Source organism: Rhinolophus ferrumequinum, chromosome 12 (assembly GCF_004115265.2).
Source record: "Rhinolophus ferrumequinum isolate MPI-CBG mRhiFer1 chromosome 12, mRhiFer1_v1.p, whole genome shotgun sequence".
Taxonomy (NCBI): Eukaryota; Metazoa; Chordata; class Mammalia; order Chiroptera; family Rhinolophidae; genus Rhinolophus; species Rhinolophus ferrumequinum.
The window spans coordinates 41,043,404-41,064,566 of record NC_046295.1 but is presented as its reverse complement, the minus strand read 5'-3'; the positions used below and the strand labels follow the sequence as shown (position 1 = coordinate 41,064,566).

General features: G+C 38.1%; 1 protein-coding gene across 4 annotated transcripts in view; it reads right to left on the bottom strand.

The window, feature by feature from the left end:
* PCSK5 (proprotein convertase subtilisin/kexin type 5) overlaps positions 1 to 21,163 on the bottom strand; it is a 400,588-nt gene that overhangs the window by 356,819 nt on the left and 22,606 nt on the right. For all 4 annotated transcript variants that reach the window (XM_033123077.1, XM_033123075.1, XM_033123076.1 and 1 more), the window contains exon 2: positions 4,051 to 4,155. In XM_033123077.1, coding sequence (XP_032978968.1) covers positions 4,051 to 4,155 — 105 coding nt within the window. The remainder of the gene's footprint in view (positions 1 to 4,050; positions 4,156 to 21,163) is intronic.

The following is a 21,163-nucleotide window of genomic DNA, read 5'->3' as shown; positions in this document are numbered from 1 at the left end:
TCTGAGAATATTAACGCAAGACTGTTGTTTCTGGAATTTAGCTTAGATCTCCTGGAGAGAAGTTGGTCAGTCCAAAAGAAAGACATAGATAAGAAAAGTGTAAGACTCACTGGTCTGACTGCTGTAATACTGTACTAACACTTTCTGTAAAACTCTTACTACTGTACTAGCGATGCTATCTTAGGAGAAGTCTGTGAATTTCTGTCATTTAAAAAGCTAATCATAGCATAATGTTAACATATAGGAACCAGGCTATTCTTGTTCTCCCGGCTCATGTCCCAACTGACTTTCTTAGTACCAGGGGGGTTGTTCTTACAATGTTGCTACTTTTGGATTTCCTTTTTAGAACCCTCTGAATAAAAACAAAAGCACTGGGGGGTAGGAGGGGGGGTGCGGAAAGAGCCACGGCAATTTAAAACAGCAAGTATAATACGCCTGGATCTGCTTAGTGTGTTTTCCATTTCTTCAGGAAAGGGTGATCAAAAACAACTTTACGTATCACCAGTCTTTTCCACCAAGCTATTTCACAAGGTCGCATCACCCAAAATCACAAATGTGCCTCCACTCTGTCACACAAATCACTCACCATACACGTACCTAAGATTAACGAAAAGGAGATCTGCCTAATAAGGCAAGTCACACCTACGCTTGCTTTACATTCCCAATGAGATCAACTGGGAGTGAAAAAACACGTCAACCTGTGGAAGTGTACGTAGTGGGTCCCCAAAACATTCAAAGGGTCCCCAAAACATTTATTAATTAGGAATGGGAAAATAGTCATTTTAAAGAAGAGGAAACTTGCAGATACACTATAACCAGGAGATCAAAGTTAAAATCATGAGCCATGAAACAAATCAACATCGTGTTCCTCCTGATGTGATGCTCTGAGAACACGGCATTTCCCTGGTGTTCTTGCTAAACCTGAATCTAATCACGAGAGCAGATACTCTACCAAATAACTGGCCTGTTAGCTGCAAAAAAGTTGTAGCTCATGAATGAAAAAAAGAAAGAAAGAAAAACAGAAGGAAGTATAACAGCGTATTCAAAGGAGACTTCAACAAAATGACATTTAGATGTGATCCTGGCCCAGAAAAGAGACAATTGGTAAAATTTCAATAAAATCTGTTGATTAGATAATAATATTGAATCAATGTTTGTATCCAGATTTTTACCAGAATATTGACTGTTGTACTTCTGGTTATATAAAGAATACCCTTGGTTTTAGTAAATATACAGTGAAATATACGGAATTAAAGAAGCATTGTGTCTGTAATTTGCTTCCAAATTTTCAGAAAAAAACATATACATATATACCTATACATACATACCTGTATGCATGTGTATACATGTGTATAGATAGAAGAATGAGAACATGATCAAGTAAGTATGGTAAAATGTAAATGTGAACATTTGGGGACTCTGGGAAGTGTATTCAATAATTCCTTACAACATTTTTGCAATTTCTCTGTGAATAAAAAGTCTTTCAAAATTAAAAAATAATAATAATAACCTAAGTGGGTCTGAGCTTTATGAGGAGGGAGCTGGAGAAACAGAAGGAATGAAGTGGCCCCCCACCTCTCTGTTCCCCCATCCCCAACACTGAGAAGCATTGTAATGTCCTGGGGTTCCCTGAAAACTACTGAGGGAGGCCCTGCACTGAACTCCCTGCGGGTACCACTATGTCTCCAAATCTCCAGAGCCTAACACAGGTCCTGATATACACTAGAGCCTCAAGAAATGGCCAATGAATGAACTTAAAGAAACATCTGAAAGAAATTATGGGCAAACCCCAATCTGTGTGTGGGGACGGAGTCCCAGAGAGCAGTTTCCAGGCTCTCGGCCTCACGTGGAAAGGTACTGGCTCGGGTAGTAGATGGCCGTCAGCTATAATCAGATGGCCATCCGCTGTGTCTGGGTGGCCATCAGCTGTTACCGATTAGCCATTAGCTCCTAATATAACTGCCGTGGCTATGCTAGGGGGTTCGTTGGTTGGTTGGCAGAGAACGGACAGCAGATTGCGGATGGTGTTGCGGATCGTGTGGCTCCTGCTTCCTGTGTCTCCAACCCAGCTGCCAGTGAGGATATAGTGGTATGAACCCCCTATCCATGTCTCCATTGGTGTTCCTTTTTGGCCTCACCATCTCCTGCGTTCTTATGTGGAGAGTGGGACCCGCATGACACTGTGGTACTCCGTCTGCAAAGTTGGTAGCATTGTGGCCCTCTTATATAAATGGCTGGGTGGGAATGAAGGGCAGGAGGCGTCAGAATGAAGAGTAAGATATGGTTCTTCCCTGAGATGTCCTTTTTATTGAGGAGGAAGGAGAACTGAGCATGTACCCTAGGGTTGGTCTGTAATGATCCTGCTCTCCGGACTGGGAGGAGGGCATACATTCCAGGTACTGTATGTCCCAGCATCCAAGGTCTCTCTTGGATCCTGCATAAACTATTTGATGCACTGAGTTAAGATGAAATAAAGACCGAGATTCCCCCAGGATAACGTTAAGGATTGAATAGCTCCATATTCAGTAAAGCCTTCATCATGAACACAAGACCTCGTTACATTCTGTTGTTACTTCCCAAACCAACTCGTGCTTGGTTTTTCAAATTCACATTGACTACACATATGAGATCTGAAACTGGAATTTTAATTTCCAAAGTTCTTGAAAGCTTTGAAAAAGTTGTTTAAGAGATAAAAAGAAACGTGACTTTGCTTTGAAAACTTAGCTAATTCAAAAACATTGTAACAGATTACTTTTCCAGAAACATTTAATTCTAAATAGAGATGAAGGGAAAAAAAATAATCCACAGGCCACCGCAGTGTACATATTAGGGGAAGTTCCTATAAGCCCCAGAAAATTGGAATCTACAACAAATATGCTTTTCCTCACCACCAAGATACAATTTCACAACCACAAACACCGTAATATTCCAGAAAAAAATTTAAAAAGGCAAATCATGGCACATAACAAAGGGCAGCGCCCCAAACTGCAAACCTGATGTGCATATTAATTCAAATATACACCTTTTTGCTTTAATAAGGAATATAATTTTTAAGGACTCTCTAGGTGGGACTGCTATGCTCACTGGTAGGGACTTGTTCACCAATTTATTAGAAAATAAGCTCATATGGTAAGTCCAAATCATAATGGGTTAAAAAAAAAGTCCCTTCCTAATCAGTAAATAATAAACAGTGAGCAACAGAGGAAAGGCAGGTTGGTACAGCTACCCTCATTTCCTCTTTACTGGCCACGTCTGGGAGGCCAAATAGTTCTCTGTCAGAGTCAGTCCCTTCCTCTAACTTAGTGAGAACAGATATTTCACACATTCTCAGAGTTTTGCTTGCCAGTTACTAGTTTATTTGTCCTCAACACCCATTAGCTTCCTATGTCCCCATTCAAAGCTGCTCCACCTCTCTAAAATGGAGTGGGAGAACAACATACCTCCTTCTAGGTGCTCCCAGGGATATGTTGTCTATCTAACCCAAAGACTAGGAGGAAAGATAACGTGTAAGAAAAATACCTGATGAGCTCCCAACAGTAGGAGCTGGCTCCTACCCCTGCTCTGCTCATGAAACCTCTTCTCCCAGACGTGGTCTATTTCTTGGGCTGCCAATGGCAGGGCTCTATCAATGCCAGCTGAAATCACAGGATTCATGGTGAACTAAAGCCTGATCTGAGGGTTCTGGAAGAGACCCTTCTATGGAGTTCAGATAAGGCCTCAGATCTGCATGCAAATAGGTAAGATAGTGTGGTATTCTTAATACTTCAATACCTCTTAATCTCTCCACATACACTCCTTCTCATTTCTCCATGAGAACCCATACTTGTGACACTTGCACTATTCTACAACTGGGATGATAATGGCACTTCAGTATAAATCAAGCCATTGCCTATTTTTGTCTGAAGAGGAAGCAAAACATTGGACCAAAGGATAGTATGACAGCTCTTGAAAGCTGAGCCTTTATTCTGGTCATCAGTTCCTAGTGTGATATTACCAATGAAAAATGCAGGAGCTTTGCTTATTGGTCCCCTCCCAGGTGGTTCTTCTTACCTTTGGTTCCATTGAAATGAAACTGTGGGTTCCTCTGCTTGAGAGAACTGACCTTTTAATCGTCCTGCTATGGTAGAAGTGGTAGTAGTCCTTCAGGGCCCCGATCTGCAAAGATAGATGGGAAAGAACAAAAGAAAGCAAGTTAATTTATGAGAACAGTCTTCTGTTTTGCTGTTTTTCATTAAAATAAGAACACAAAACAAAAAAGGTCCATAAATTATGCAGTTGCCTGCTCTGCTGAAATGTTACTTGAAACTTGGTGATCATTTTCCAAAAGACGGACACGTAATATGAAATGGAGTGTCCTTCAGGCACTGACGGCGGAACTAAAGATTATAATGTGGCAGCTTAGCCTCTCCATAGCTCCCTTTTAATGTTTAATTTATGTTAAGCATTTTAAGTAATTCTGTATCACGCTATATCCAAATGTGGGAAAGAGAAAAAAATCAAATAGTTATCTGGTTATAAAAACACATTGCATTGTGTTTGCTCTGAGAAATTTACAACAAAGAACCTTGTTAGATTATTTATACCATTAGTTTGAAACGAGTCCTAAGTAGTTGATCATTCACAAAGAAAACACTACTTAATTTGTTTCCTGACTTCAATAGACAGTATAAATACATACCATTTTTTTCATTTATTGCAAAACTAAAAGTGGAATGGCAATTTCTAAAACAAAACAAAGATCATACATCTTACCAATCAACTAAGCTTCCTGTGTAAAAATAGTTCAATTCATTTTACCTTAACCATTTCTTTAACAAATTAGTCTTCTTATGTGTGTACCCCATTCTTTAGTTAAAAGCAGTTAGTTCTGTTTCAGATAAATAGCTTTGAAAGTAAGTCCCTGTCCACTTTAGGAAAATAAATGAACAAAATCCCAAACAATCAGATTCTCTCAGCAGATTATAAAATGTGGATCACATAATGAGAATTGAATAATACAACAAATGAAGACAAGGAGAGCTTGGCTCTAGTTCCAGCTGACACCAGAAGTGGCTCCTTGGCTAAATCACATATACTTACTATGTCTCAGTTTCCATTTCTATAAAATTGGACTTTGGGTTAGTTATTTTCTAAGATCACTGTAGCTCTCAAATTCCATTTTTTGACACTGACACTTTCCTTGCTTTGGGCAAATACATTAAGTGGCTATTTTTCCAGAACCCCACGGCTTTGCCCTAAAAGAATGACCACCATCAGAGTGTTTCCCAATTGGGACAATTCAAAAGTTAGGCTTTCCTAATTTTAAAAAAAAGAGAAGGCATTGGCCCCGCTTAATTTTTCCAGATAAAAGGTTTCTTTCTTATTCCCATCTTTCCATCACATTTTCAGTCAATGCCCCCACCCCCACCCCCCACACATACATTTCTAATAAGGATGATCAACCCAATTTCTGTGCTATTTAAGAGTCATCTCACTGGGACTTTATGCACTAATTGAATGTCTCTAATCATCATTAAAACTGAACGTCTGAAGTCTCACATTTTTTTACCAAAGTAGAAACTGCCCAAATGCACACAGAAAAGAGCCTAGACTCTGAAAACAAATACGTATGGAACAAAAACAAGGAAACCCCAGCTGAAACCACTAATCTCAGTGATCCTAGATTCTGAAACAGCAGCAAACAATGAGGAAGATGGCACCAATGTCAGTGCCAGTCTCCAAAAGTGTTTCAAGGAGGGATTTACAGGACAATTTTAAGATTCCGGAGGACGAAGGGTAGAATTCAAGGAGCCACGTAATACTTTATGAGAAAATCTTAAAATCCCAAAAAGATTAGTTTTCACCTCATGTTGCTTTTGTCAAGAGTGCTCCTTGAGAAAATAAAGCCATTCTTGTGGAAAGGAACTTAGAATCGCTGAGGAAGAACCTATCGCCAATGTGAAAAATGCCACTGCGCCACTGTCCACTCCACTCTAATGGAAGCTCGTTGATTACAGGAAATGAGTGACTTCAACTATTAACTATTAAGTTCAACCTATGGGTGAAACACACCTTGAAGACATATTCAGATCCTTTGAGGCTTCATTGGTACTGACTAGAATCCTGGCCTAATGTAGTGTGTATAGGGAGATGGAAAATGGAACCCTTTTCCTGACTTAACTTGCTCTGGGATCTTGGATGCATCACTTACCCTCCGTGGGCCTTTGTTTCCTCCACTGTAAAATAAGAAGGACACAGGAGGTATAGAGGACAGAGATCGGGCGTCAGAGTCAAACAGGGGATAACAATGTTTATGGGCTAGTGTGGTTATAAGGAGTGAATGTAGTAGTAACACGTGTATTACCTGGTCAAGTCATTGCCTGGTACATAGTAAATCTGAGAAGGTTATTAGTCTCCCTTATAAATTTCCATTTAAGTCCCAACTTCTCTCACCTCCTGCCCTCTAATTAACCCATCAGCTCTATTCCTTGGTTAGGATGCCTCTGGGTCTACCCTGGTGTCATCTCTTGAATTACCTTATTTCATTGGCAAAAATAAAAAGGGTTGACGATATGCTGTTGGTAAGGATATAGGCACAGACGGAGTTTATACAGGATTTGTAAAGAGCACAACCTGGAACAAGAGTTTTGAGAGCAATTTGGTACCATCAATGAAATTATAAACAGTAACTAACCTTTGACCCACCCTTTCCACTTTTAAAAATTTATTCTACAGATATAGTCACTTATATCTATTTATAAGTGGATGCTAGGGCAAATTTTGTACAAGGAAAAAAAGCAAACGACTAGCTGCCATCAATAGGTGATTGATCGCCAATGTAGTGAGTAAATATAGTTGCAAAATACGTATATAATATGACTCAATGTTTTTAGTAGAAAAAGGAAGAATGCGTATTATATTTATGCTCCTAGGCACAGGATATTTCTGGGAGGATACTTGAGAAACTGAAAAGAGAAATGTTCTTTTCATTGTTTATGTGCATGCATTATTTTCTAATTAAAATGAAAGAAATAATACAAACAAATAAGTGAAATAGCACGCACACAAATCCCATCTACGTTTCCAGTGGCAAATATACTCCCCAAACTCCATGTGATGGGTACAATGGCCCCACCATTCAGGCCACTAAGTCTCGAGAGCAGTAAGCTCTACTGTATCTCCACCTTTCAGGGATTCTGTTTCCTCTGTAGAGTTGTGGAATGGTGTTCACTGATTGACTGATGCCTCCTTTATTGAATGCCTACCATGTGCCAGGCATCTTGCTACTCTTCTGCCTGTTATCATATCTAACTTCATTCGCCCAAAAGCCCTTCAAGATACATATCATTAAATTATTATTAAATATCATTTGATATACAAGGCTATTGAGGCTCTGGAAGTACCCAAATGTACAAGGCTAGTCTTGGGAGGTGGTAAAATGTAAATCTTTGTTGATCGTCCAGCATCAGGATGAATTTAGTTAAGCTTCACGGTGCATCCTATGGATAGGCTCAAAAGAAGTATTCCTTCTGGTAAGGCTTCCTGTACTACAGAGCCAAAAACGCTGAACTCAGTGAAGCTGGGTTTCTGAAGCTGATAAAAGCTCTACCAAGCAAAGGCACACCACAGCATCCTGAGGCATGGTCTTGGAGGCATTGATGTGTTTAATGGTAGTTGTGGCAGATTTCTTAGTGTCTCGTTGCTAGGTTTCTGGGCATCCATTTGCACATCCTGTTTTGTTGGTATTTTGTTGATAAGAGCTACAGGGATGACAGAGGGTAGCTTCCTCATTTCTCGGGTTCCTGATTGAGGCAGAAGCAGCAGCCCTCATGGAGGCCCATTCTGTGGTATGGCTTTGGGAGCGATTTCTGAAAGATCGGCCTTCCTACAAGCTTTGATTCTATAAGCTTTTAACTGTCTATACTGAATGTCTTACCAAGGAGACCGAGTACTCAGTGTTAGGCTCCCCTGAATATCGAAAACTGAAGAGGTCAGAGCATCTGAAAAAGTAGCTACACATTTACATAACTGTACAACTCAGAGATCCTCCAAGTTACGTACCTCTTGAGTCCTGGACTGCAGGCACCCATGAGCCACAGGCTACTGGATGTCCCAATGTGTCTGTGCTGACATTCTATTAGGTGACTATACTTGCGTCTTCTCAGACCCATTTGCACCACCCTCTGCTCTCATATCTGTTTTCCACACAGTAGCCAGAATAAGGTTACGAAAGGTTACAAAATTTGGCTATGTCATGTCAGACCCTTGCCTAAAATCGGTTAGTGGCTTCCCTTTGCTCTTAAAATAAATACTAATAGTTAACATTTAATGTTACTTAATAATATAGTTTTAAAAGAAAATCAGAATAATATCACATCAACATTTATGCTGTGCAGGAACTGTTCCGTATGCTTTACCTAACACACTGAATAAAGACCATTGTCTTCTTCTGACCTACAGGGCCTGCGTGAACTGGCTCAGTGTCCCTCTGTAACCTCTCCTCAAATCACACCTCCTCTCAATTTACGGGACTCCAGCCACGCTGTCCTTCTTCAGTTCCTGGACTGTGTCATGCTTGCTGTTTCCGCTACCGACAGAATCCTCTCCTATCTCCACCCTCTCCACCTCTTTTCTTTTTCCTCATCTTTTATGTCTCACCTCAAGTCAGAAGTCTTCAAAACTCCCCAGACCAGATCAGGTTTCTTTATTATATCGTCTCACAGAGTCATAGGAACATACACCGGTAGTCATACTTTGATTAGTACAATTATTTGTTTAATGTCTGTGTCCCCGCCTATATGCCTGTATGTTCCACTGAGGCAGGAACACATATATTTTGCTCACCAGTTTGTTCCTAGCTCCTAGTACATGGCTTGACACATAGTAGGTTCTGAGAAAAGACTGCTGAATGAATGATATGAATATCCTTGAACTGCTAAAATTGCACACATTAGAGGTATATGTGATTCAAAATCTCTAGTGTAAGTATCACAGGACTATCAAAGTAAGGTTAATTTCAGCAAAAATGGTTGAATTCTGCCTTAACTGAAATACCAATTCTTCTAGACTTATGGTTCCGAAGGTTGTAGGCTGAGACATCTCTATGCATTTTTTTTTGCAAGACAACAGCGAAGTAGGGTGCATCCGTTCAATTATTCCACCTCATCCAAACAAAATAATCTGTCACTTCCCAAGATTATATACATATATTTAAACGCATGTTTATGTCTCTCATCTATTAATATGCATGTCCCTTATTGGCAAGAACTTTGTCTTTTATTTTTCTTTCAACAGCACTGAGCATGCTGAGGGCATTTAATAAACATTAAGAAGAAAAATGTCATAACATGTTGGGAGTTACTCAAAAGAAAGACAGTATATGAAAACAGAGCAGTAATATTATTTATAAGCAGGCATTCCATCTAGCTCCTCTGGGGTAATCTAAAACAAAAGATGACTGTGTTTACTATGTTATGCAATAGCAACAAGGGCCACAAAAAGGAACAATACATAACTAACATAGGGACATTTTATAAATAAATCAGGAACCATGGGAATATGTGAAGCAGAAAATCAATAGCAGATAAATCAAAGCTCAACCTTTCCCTTAAGACCACATAAAGGAAGGAGAATAATTCCTTCCTTCGTGGCCCTCTTAAGCTCCTCTTACATACAGTAACCCTCTCTTCCCTGCCCAACAATACAACTCTATACACAATACTAAGTGGACGAATTCCTTTTTTTGTTCCCAATTCTAAGTTTTTGTGCTTTTTCTTCCTTAGTGGTAGCCCCTTACCCTTATACGCAAACTTTTCCTATCACTACCCTTTCTCAAACCAAATTGTGTTGTTAGGTAAGGATTTTTTACAAGCTATTTTATACTAAGGTGTAAATGACTGGTAGGACTCAATGTCTTAGTTCTTCCAGAGAAAGAACTAATTTGATCAGAAGATTAAAACTTAAGCCAAACAAATGAGTTCATAGTGCTTGTAATTTCAAAAAACAACCATTGGAGGGTTTTTTGTTGTTTGTTTGGCAGTAGAAGGGAACCTTCGTTGGGTCCCTAAATTCTTATGTCAAAAGCAAGCTACTGACTTCTGAGCAAAGGGCTGAGAGCCAGAAGACCCGTATTTTACATTGGCTTTGCCTCTGATGATGAGCTTTGTGGCCTTTCAGAATTCATTCACCACTAACAATCTTACCTGTGTCTACAGCTAAAACCCGCACCACTCTAATTACTCTAGACATATAGTTTGCAAGTTATATACAGTTCTGTATGGGGATAAACCATGCCCGCTTGCCCAGGACGAAGGTATTTCCAGGGACACAGGACTTTTCAGTGCTTAAACTGTGACAGCAGCCCCAGGCAAACTGGGACATCTGGTTACCCTGAAGTGTCAAGAACCTATCAGTTCCCTCAGGCTGCTTGTCTGCCACGTTTTCCCTCTCACCCTCTCTAATTCATACATTTCTCATTCTGCACTCCCTTTTGAAAAATTATTTACCTCCAATCCACAATTTTTTTAAAGGGACAAAAATTTGAATGAACATCTCACAAAAGAAGGTATGCAAACGGCCAATCAGCACATGAAAAAACACTCAAGTGCAAATTAAAATCGTAATAGCACTATTATGTCTAAAATTTAAAAGACTCAAAATACCAAGTTCTAATGAGATTATGGAGCTTTGAAGCTCTCTGACTTTGCTAGTGGGAGTGTAAAATGGTTCAATGTCTTTTGAAAATTGTTTGGTAATTTCTTATGAAGCATACATCCTCCTCATGACCCAGACATTTCACTTCTAGGTTTTTAACCAAAAGAAATTAAAACCTACTTCCAAACAAAAACTCATACACAAATGTTATAGCAGCTTCCTTAATAACAGCCCCACACTGGAAACAATGCAAATGTCCATCAACAGGTGATGCATAAATAATGGTATATCTATATACCATTATAATGGAATGCCCAGCAATAAAAAGGAAATATATATATATATATTATATATATATATATGATGGATGAACAAGAACAGCTCATCATGCTGACACAAAAAGTCCATACTGTATATTCCAATGATACAAAATTCTAGGACAGTTAATCTATAGTGACTGATGAGTGATAACCTGGGTATGGAGGGGGGACTGATTGGGAAAAGCCTGGAGAAACTCGGAGTGTTGGGAGTATTCTGTATGTTGACTGTGGTGGTCATTGCATCGGTGGTAAGTGCTTAGTTAGGTGTGATGGAATCAGCTCATCACAGGCTTTCGAGATCCAATCGCATCTTTCCCCAACACCCTGTTCTATAATAGGACATTGATGACTTGAAATCAACAATGAGGGAAGTATTTACACATCAGGAAAAATTGACAAAACTACAAATTAGGGCTTCTTGTTTCCCCCGAGGAATCACTTGTTTAGTATTTATCAGCACACCACACGGTATATGCCTTTGTCAAAACTCATCCAACTTTACACAAAAATGGCTGCATTGGGGGGTATGTAAATGACACCTCAATGACATGATTTCAAAAGTTATAAATACTCCTCTTCTGATTTCTGCTTCTCTCCAAGCTGTAGAATGACTTGGAGAATGGGAAATGCAAGAACCCAGTTACCTGGGGCTGGAATTTATCCTCCAGCTCCTATTTCTCCCTATCCTCTCAGGTAAGTAAAGAACCCAGTCACGAAGACCATCGCTCTTGCTGACCAACCTCTTCCAATGCCCAAAGTTGACAAGTCTGAAACCTCTACTTGTTAAACCCATTTAGACCGAAAGTGACAGAGGCAGCGCTAGACATACTGTTTTCCCTTCATTAAAATGTCAAATGTGATTCCTCCTTTCTGCTTCTCTGAGAATGTTAAAACAACTATGATATTTACCTTCTGTGTTTGACTTCATAACATTCAGAGGACAACCAAAGAGAAGTCAGCCATGACTGCTTTCCTCAATCACCAACAACATTCCCAATCCTAGAACCTTTGTACCTGCCTTTCGTCTTCCTGAAATGCTCTTCTAGAAATCTCTATGACTCATTTCCTGGCTGCTTTCAGATCTTTGCTCAAATGCTACCTTCTCAGAGAGGCTTTCTTTGACCGTCCAATTTTACATTGCCACCACTCCTTCTGGGAAACCCCATCCCCCCTTCCCATTTTTCTCCTTAACACTTAACACCACTTAAAATATTGCACATTCTCTTTATTTGTCCCCTTTATCGTTTGTCTTTCCCCACTAGACTGTAACTACATAAGGGCATAGATTTGTTTTATTCACTGCTGGATTAGCTTTAGCTCCTATTAACAGTGCCAGGCATACCCAACAAACGTGTAGAATACATGAATGAGTGAAAGGCCCTTGAAAAAAATCAAAGCAACAGTGAGCATGTTTCCAAACCTTAGGGACGGTTTCTTGCTCATCTCTTTATAACCCTTTCTGTGATATAACATTAACATACAATGTAACATATGCTTTGTGCTTAATGAATGTCAAATGAATGAAATGATCACATGTAAACATATCTGGAAATTGAGAATTTACCACCAACAACCACATAATCATGCAAGTCTGCCTTTATATTTCTCAGTTTCCTCCCTTGTCTCCATCATAGTCAATGACTTCTTGGAATCACTGAACAAAAGTGATACTTATAACAAGGCTGTTGAATTCATTACAAAATATGAAATTAGAAGGCAAGGACATGCAGAAATCTGATGAACTGCTAACATTAACGGAAAATGAGCACAGACTATGTGCCAGGCATCACTGCATCTTCACAACAATATGAAGCAGGTATCGTTATTGCCATTTGACACACAAGAAAGGAGAAATTCACCAAGTGTAAGACCTTACCCAGGGCCACACAGCTAGTAGAGGATGAAGCTCAGATTGATTCCAGCCAGCCTAACTCCAGGGCATGTGCTTAAAAAGTTTCTAAGGAAGAACTTAAAACTACAGCTACCCAGAGATTTCAATTATCCAGAAGACTGTGCTCCTAAGAGTTGTACAGAGATGGGATGTTTTCTAGGGATATTTCTGGCCTACCTTCAGCAGATACAAAAATCAAAGTGTTGACAAGTATCTGAGAGTAAGAGAGTTCATAGGAGCAAGAAACCAGGTCTATATTTCTAGTTCTACCACTGACCCCAGGGAATTTACATCAGTGCCTTCATGTCAGTGAGAAAGTATCTTTAAGGCACACCTTTACCATGAAGTTCAAAGCGGCATTATAAGTTAAATAAATGTAATACCTGGCGTCAAGCATCTTAGGTGCTACTGCACTCGGCCATGGAACACCGCAAAATGACATGAAAACTATCTTCCTTAGACTTTAGTTTCAAGTTAATCACTCAGAGAATGCTTGTGGTTTCTTCCTAAATTTCTTCAGGTTCAGGCTCAGCATTTGAGCTCTTCAGAGAATGGAATTAGAGTCCATGAATTCATGGCCCTCCAAAATGTTCATGTTCTAATCCCCAGAACCTGTGAATATATTACCTCATATGGTGAAAGGGACTTTGAAGTTGTGATTAAATGAAGGATTTTGAGATGGGGAGATTACCCCGGGTTATCTGTGTGGGCCCAATGGAATCAATCACAAGGGTCCTTATAAGAGATAGGGAGCAAAGCCAGAGAAGAAACTGTGATGACAGAAGCACAGAGGTTAGAGAGAGAGAGATGGAAGCAGAGATCAGAGCAAGAGAAAGAGAGATTTTTAAAATAAACTGTGCTGCCAGCTCTGATAGATGGATGAAGGGGCCACAAACCAAAGAGTGCTGACATCCTCTAGAAGCTGGAGAAAGCAAGGAAATGAAGTCTCTTCTAGGACCTCCAGAAGGAACACAACCTTGCTGACACCTTGATTTTAGGTAAGGACTTCTGGCCACCCGAACTGAAGATAATAATTGTGTTGTTTCAAGCCATTAACTTTGTGTTTCTTTGTTAGAGAAGCAATAGGAAACTAAAACAAGGTAGAACTAGTACCTCAATAGACATCCATGAGAAACAAAGGAAATGAAACTAGGCTACTATTTGTATTGGGAGCCTTTTTATTCTTCATAATTTTGACTTTCTGGGTATTCAGCTATGAATTTCCAAATAGCTGTACTAATATATTAACAGTGTTTAACATTGGCCAGGCACTCTGCTAAGCACCTTGCTGGCTTTATCTTATTTATCTTGCTAATAAACAAGATTATCTTGCTTAATCTTCAAAATGAAATGAAGTCCAAGGTTAAGCAACTAGCCCAGCAAAACAGAACTAGTAAATGGCCTGTCTATTCAAAGCCGTTATGTAATTAATACTACTTATAACCCAAGCTACCCCTTGATGCTTTCCTACATTATATCTAATCTTTTCAACAACCCTGCAAATGAAGAACTACTCTAATTTTATGGACAAAAAAACGAGTCCAAACCTGAGAGAGGTTAAGTAATATGCCAAAGTGAAGAAGTGTCTGACTCAGGATTTGAAATCAGGTCAATCTGAGTCCAAAAAAATCTAAGCTTTTTCTAGTCACAGCACTATGATTTTATTTAAAAGTTACTCAAAGGGTTTTGTAGTGCCACATGCGATTCGATTGGCACACTCAAATATCCCCACCCCTTCCCACTTCCTTGCCCTTACCAATATGAGGCCTCATTATTTTATTCTAAAGCTACCTGATCATCAGAGTACAGGAGAATCTAGGTCTCTGTCATCTATCTTAAAAGCAGATAATCAAAAAAATCTTGACTATGATTTCCGAGCAAGCAAGAAACAAATATAACATGAATTTCACCAAGGAAACATAAAACACAGCAAATAAAGTAAGCACTGAATTTTCCCAGGTTCAGGGGAGAAATCTAGAGTTTGCCCCACCACATGCGACATGAGATTTTCCTCAAAGCAAATCATAGAATCTCAGAGTTGGAAAAGACAAAAAAAAAATGGGATTTTAATCTGATTTTTCCCTTACTGAATGCCGGAATCCATTCTTCAAACTGGCAAAGAGTACTGCACTTTCTGGGGCAGCCCATTTGTTAGAAATTTCTATCAGATAATTACCCTAAATCCACTTGTTACTCTTGGTTCCAGCCTATTGAGCCAACCTATGCCATGCCAGACGGCCAACACGTCCCTACTGGGTCTTCCTTGTTCTTGGCTGAACATCTAAATTTTTCCATTTTTTTCCACATGTGACAAGCCTTCACAGCCTTGTCTCCCCTAGATAAGCTAACATCTGTAAAGTCTTACTCAAAAACCTGGCGCCTATAATACAACACATCTCAACTCCAGGTACGGTGAAGCCAGGATGGAGTCCATGACTCCATGACCTCCCTTGGCAATGTACTTCTAATACAAATAGCTTTAAATTGAAATATTTTTAGCAGAATGAACTTGGCCAACAAAAAATAAAAAGAAATCCACAGAAACGCTTTTTAATTTGGCTCTCCTCCAGTCCATATTTTAGTATCTTAAATGTAAATGATAGAAATTTACATTTCAGTTGAATGTCATTTTCTATATTCTACTCTATGCTTTTACAGCCTGCCCAGACATTCATTTATTTATTGAGTATGTACTATGTGCCAAGCACTAATCCAGATACTGCAGATAGAATGAACAAAATAAAGTCCCTGCTAACAGGGAGATAACAATCTGACTTGATTCCAAAAAATCCCATTGTGTCAACTACAAGTTTGAAATTTATATCTTCTCTACTGAATCAGAATATTTCTCCTAAGAGTACTCAAATAATTTTTCACGTTAGTATATTACAAATAAGGATTGGGTTCAAATTCAACTTACAATATGTTTGTAATAGCTTTTTAAGAATGAACTGTAAATGGCATTAGGCTTTGATTTTCTCCAATGCATTTTTGTCTAAAGTGAATAATTATGTCCTTAATGTAAATTAATCCTTGTACTATATTCTTGAGATAAGAACATTTATTACTGCTATTTATAGTCAGCTATTTTTTAGAAAGAGTTTTTAAAAACCCATCTGTCAGTAATTTCTGGAGAAACTAAAAGAAATTATTGTTTACTATTTAAGCTATTCCACCTGCTTGAAAGACACACACACACACACACACACACACACACACACACACACGAAACAGAGTCCAAGAGAGGCTGAGAGAGAGAACACATAGCCTACATGGAGGTCTGTATTGTTTTCATTACTGATAATCTTAGCAACTTAAAGCATTTTCACATGTAGGGAAACAAACAGAAAATAGTACATATTTTGAGAAATGAAAACATTTCTAGAATTACCCCTGGAACAGTCACTTTTCTCTTTAGGTCCAATGACTCTCAACCCTTGCTATACATTAGAATTATATGGGGACTTAAAAAGTACTAATGTCAGCCCCACCCCACGCCTACCCCAGAGGTTCTGATTCTTAAGGTCTGAGTTATGACCAGGGCATCTGTATTTTCTTTTAAAAAGCTTGCTCGGTGATTCTAATGTGCAACCAAGGTGAAGAACCACTGTTTTAATCCATCCATCTCATTCTGCAGAAACAGAACAATTTACCCTGAATTCTGAGATCGCCAAATATTCCTATCTACTTAGTTAAAATAAGTTTAAATGAGGAAAATTACTAAGTCATTTGATTTTAGTATTAATGTAACTAGCATGTTTTGTTCTTTTGTTCATTCTTTTAATTATTTCAAAAGCCCTCCTCCACCCCCCAAAAAAATTTAGAAAACTGTATTTAGTATAAACATATTAGAAATTTCCAGTATTTTATTATACTGATAAACAGAGGCTATTTTGAGCACTACAGCATTTTAAAATGACCTGTTTTATTCTAAAAAGGGAAAATTCCAAGTGTAAAAGATGTGAGCATTACAAACATGAAAAAGACCTAATGCGTGCTCAGAACAGTTGATGGCCTTGTCTCTTCAGTTAAAAACAAAAACAAAAACTTAAAATGAGAAGCTCCCCCATATCTTTGCTAATAGCTGTTCAGATATGCCTTGTTCATTTGCCATTATCTGCGTCCTTCCTGAGGAATAGCAGAATTAGCATTTGCAGGGTAGTGACCCCAAAATTGGGCCCAGAGCAGAGGATGAGTAAGGCATCTGTGGCCTATGGAAGAAGGTAAGTGGGTGAAATTTCCATTCAGCTGTGAAATTCTGCATCTCGGCAGATGTGAGGTTGGGTCTTATTTTTATAGCTCCTGAGGCTCTGCCACTGTGGGCAACCATTGGCCATTTGTATTAATTAAATATGTCACAGATACACATCTATTAGAATAAATAACAGAAAAATGGCAATACCAACTGATGGTGAAGATGTAGGTAAATGGAAGTCTCATACATTGTTGTTTGGAATACTTAGAAAACAGTTTGGTAGTTTATTGTAAAATTAAACATTCACTTACTACATGACTCAAAAATCGCACTCCTAAATATTTTCCCTAAGAAAAACAAAAATGTACGTTCACACAAAAACTTGCACATGTGTTTTTATAGTGGCTTTAGGATAAATCTCAAATGCATTGTAAGGAAAAGAAGACCAGTCTCAAAAGGTTGCATACTGTATTATTCCATTTAGAAGACGTTCAGGGAAAGACCTTATAGACCAGAAAATACATTAGCAGGTGGAGGTATGGCAAGATGCTGATTACAAGGGAGCACTAGGGATTTTTTTTTTTTGAGGTGATAGAATTGTTCTTTATTATGGAGGTGGTTCTATGACTACGTGCATTTTCAAAACTTAAAGAACTATACAGTGAATTTTACTGTATGAAAAATTTACTATATGTGATTACCAGAGTTTATGATACCTCAATAAATCTGATCTCCCCCCCAAAGAAAAGTAGTCCCTAAGGAAAAGCCCAGTCATTGAAGTGATTAACTGAAAAGGTGATACAAACGAAAAAGCAAAAAGTTAAGAACTTGTTTGGATTAAATTATATTTTCAAACTGGTTTCATTCAATTGAGGAGCTTCCCTAAAGCCATACAACCACCTGTACATTTGGAATTACACAGGGCAAACGGCTACTTTGAGACACAGTATGTAAAGCTTTCCTTTAATCAAAGAAATTAAGTATTTCAACATTTCTTAGTAGAGCACTACTTTCACTAACACGACCACCTTCGGACAAAATACGACTGATTATGCTAAGTGATGGAGTGTAAACGGAAAATATGAGTGTAAAGTGAAAATATGGCTGGTAATTTTGAAACAAAGATGAGAATGGCTCATCAGAGCCTCCTGGGTGCTGTTAACCATACACCTAATATAAGTGCTTTGAAAAGTAAGTAAAAATCTATAAATTAGTGATTCTCGAAGTGTGGCACTGGGACAGGAAGCATCAGACCAGCAGTACCTGTGAGCTTAGCAGAAATGCACATTCCTGTGCCCCACGTCAACCTGAATCAGAATCCAGTTATCGCCCTGCTCAGCCAACTCTCAGTTCAAGAGGTGAGGAAGTGGCCACCAGGAATGACTGATGAAGCAACAGTCAAAAAAGATACAAGCACATTGCTGTCTATTTTGACCTGTGCAGCCAAGATGAAGTACACACCCACCTCTCCACATAACCATACAATCTACACAGTAAAAAAGGGTTTTAATTCTAGGTTTTACCCTTTTTAAAATGTTACGAGCCCAATCTGTGTTTTGAATAAAATTTGATTTCAGGTAGAATTTTATCCAAACTCAATTCTAGAAGATAATTAAAAATGTAAACTTAATTCTAGGAGATAATTAAAAATGTTAATAATGTTTACAGTACTAAGAAAGGGGTAGTTTTCTATGAGCGATCCGTTCATTTAATGTTCAAGTGAATAAAATTTCAGAACTAGAATTTCACAGGTGATATACATCCTAATAATTGTCACTATTAAACATTAAAAGTTGTCTTTCACTAACCATTCGGTCCTGCCATATTCTACTTTATGTGGACTATGTCTCCTTAGCTTCTGCTTCCCATATAGAAGGATCGATAATGATGTGTAAATTTTCAATAAACATCTCAAGCTGTAAAGGTCAGGACATGTTTTTCTTCCTCTATTCAAGTAAAGTGTTTTGCCATCTCAACAGATGTCTTAGTAGAGAAACTTTATTTTCAATCACCTGAATGGGAGTTCATCAAGCACAAGGAAGATGAATATAGTTTCAAATATCATCATATTTCAGTAGATACACTCAATTTATTTTAAAAAGGGCTTTCTTTACATTAAATTATCAATGGCTCCTCTTGGAGTCCTGCTTTATTGACACTATCTGTCCGTGACCTCCAAGGTCTATAAATTTATAATTCTGTATAAATGAACTATCTACCCTTTCAATCACCTAGGGGCAGATATTTAATCTGATGCTAGTTCCCCGCTGACCTCCAGTTCTTTAGCAGTTATGTGCTCATAAAGAACAAAATTTGAACATCAGGTTAAGCAAAATATTGTCAAGGCAGAGGTGTTGCCCCTCCCTTCAAAACCTGTAAAAATAAGGACAGTGTTTTGGATTATGTGTATGCTTTAGCACCATTTGTGATTGCTCACTTTAAGCTGTTTACAATCTTCTAAACAGGGTAAGTTACTTATCAGGCCACATGTTTTTGTCTTGTTTTGTTCTATGTAATAGCAAAATTAATTGCTCATATTCATGTGCTGTTTCCATCTTTAAAGTGCTTTGCCATACATTGTTTTATATGAGTAATATAGTTTCATAACCCTTCGTAAAACTGATGAATTACTTCTTGTTACTTTTGTAATTAAACAAAAATGCCTTTATTTGGCCTATATGGGGTTACCAGATCTGTCTTGTTTACCTTTTTAACAATCATCTCCTAACATCTTCCCCTTATTCACTATGCTCTAACCTCGCTGGCCTCCTTTCCAGCCTCAGGACCTGTGCCCTTGTTTTCTCATCTGCCTGGAATTCTCTTTTTTCCATCTCCCACTGCCTAATTCATTCTTGCTTTTTAGACCTTCACTCAAATGTTAGTCAGAAAAAGTGTTCTCTGACCTCCCTGCTAAATGACCTTCCCCAGTTACTCTCTATCTGGTCAAGCTGTTTATTTCCTCACTAACTTTTAAATTTTTGCCATCACAGTGCCTAGCACATAATGGTTGCCCAATAACCTGTTACAGAATGAATGAGTGAATGAATGAATGAATGCTGTGAAATAATTAAAGAATTATTATCCTGATTTTCCAAATACTAAAACGGAGTCCCAGCTAAATTCAGCTATCTATCAAACTTCATACTATGAGCAAGTGATAGTAACAAGATTTTTCTCGTACCAAACTCCGTGCTATTTTTCATTATTCTATACAAAACCTATTAAATAGGCTAAAAAAAAATCATAATTTGTGCTTGGAGTCATATTTTCAATTTTTATTAAAGTTCCAACTCTAACCTGATTAATTTTAGGATTAATATATTTATCCAAGACTGACTAAAGTGCCCAGCTTTTAATTTTTTTTCTTAATATAAAAAGTCAAATGACCTTTATCTTAGCAGCTTGCTTGGTCTTAAATATATGTCAAACCCAAAAAAGAGAATTTAAATAACCATTATGCCTACCAAGTAAATGTTTGTATCTATAAAATAGAAAGTTAGAAGTGATGTTTAAGAAAATGTACTTGGTGCAGTAGATTGAGTTTTAAGTATCTCCCTTCTATCATTCCTAAGTACTTACTGTTGACATAAAATATAAACCCAATACAGTGTTTTACCAAAAGAATCATTGCAATGTTTACAGATTTTTTCAGGAACTGAAGTCATAACCTTTTCTGGAAAAACACCTCATATCTGGATAAATGAAGAAAAGTAAGTGTATTTTATATATATTAAACTTCTCTCTGAGCCTTCCACAAAATAATTAATCCATGAATTATTTTAATATTCCAAACACTAGATATTTCCCGATTGCTGCATTTGTACTGCTCAAATAGGTGCAGGCAATTTAGTAGAAGAACAGGGCTTTGCAAGTTTTCTTCCCTCTTAGTTCAAACGTGCCAATATTCTGTAGCTACAGTAAGTTGTGAAATAGGTTTAAAGCCCCAATAAACTAAAGAGATAAAGACCCAAAGTGGGGAATGCTTTGGGCAGCCACAAGTATGTACTCCCATCTCAAGTGTATCTTGTTAATTTAAGCTCTCACAGTTTCTGCGTGAAATATGCTGATATATTTCTATTCTGTTATTTTAGTTACTGTACAGACTTTCCATAGGCCTATAAATGG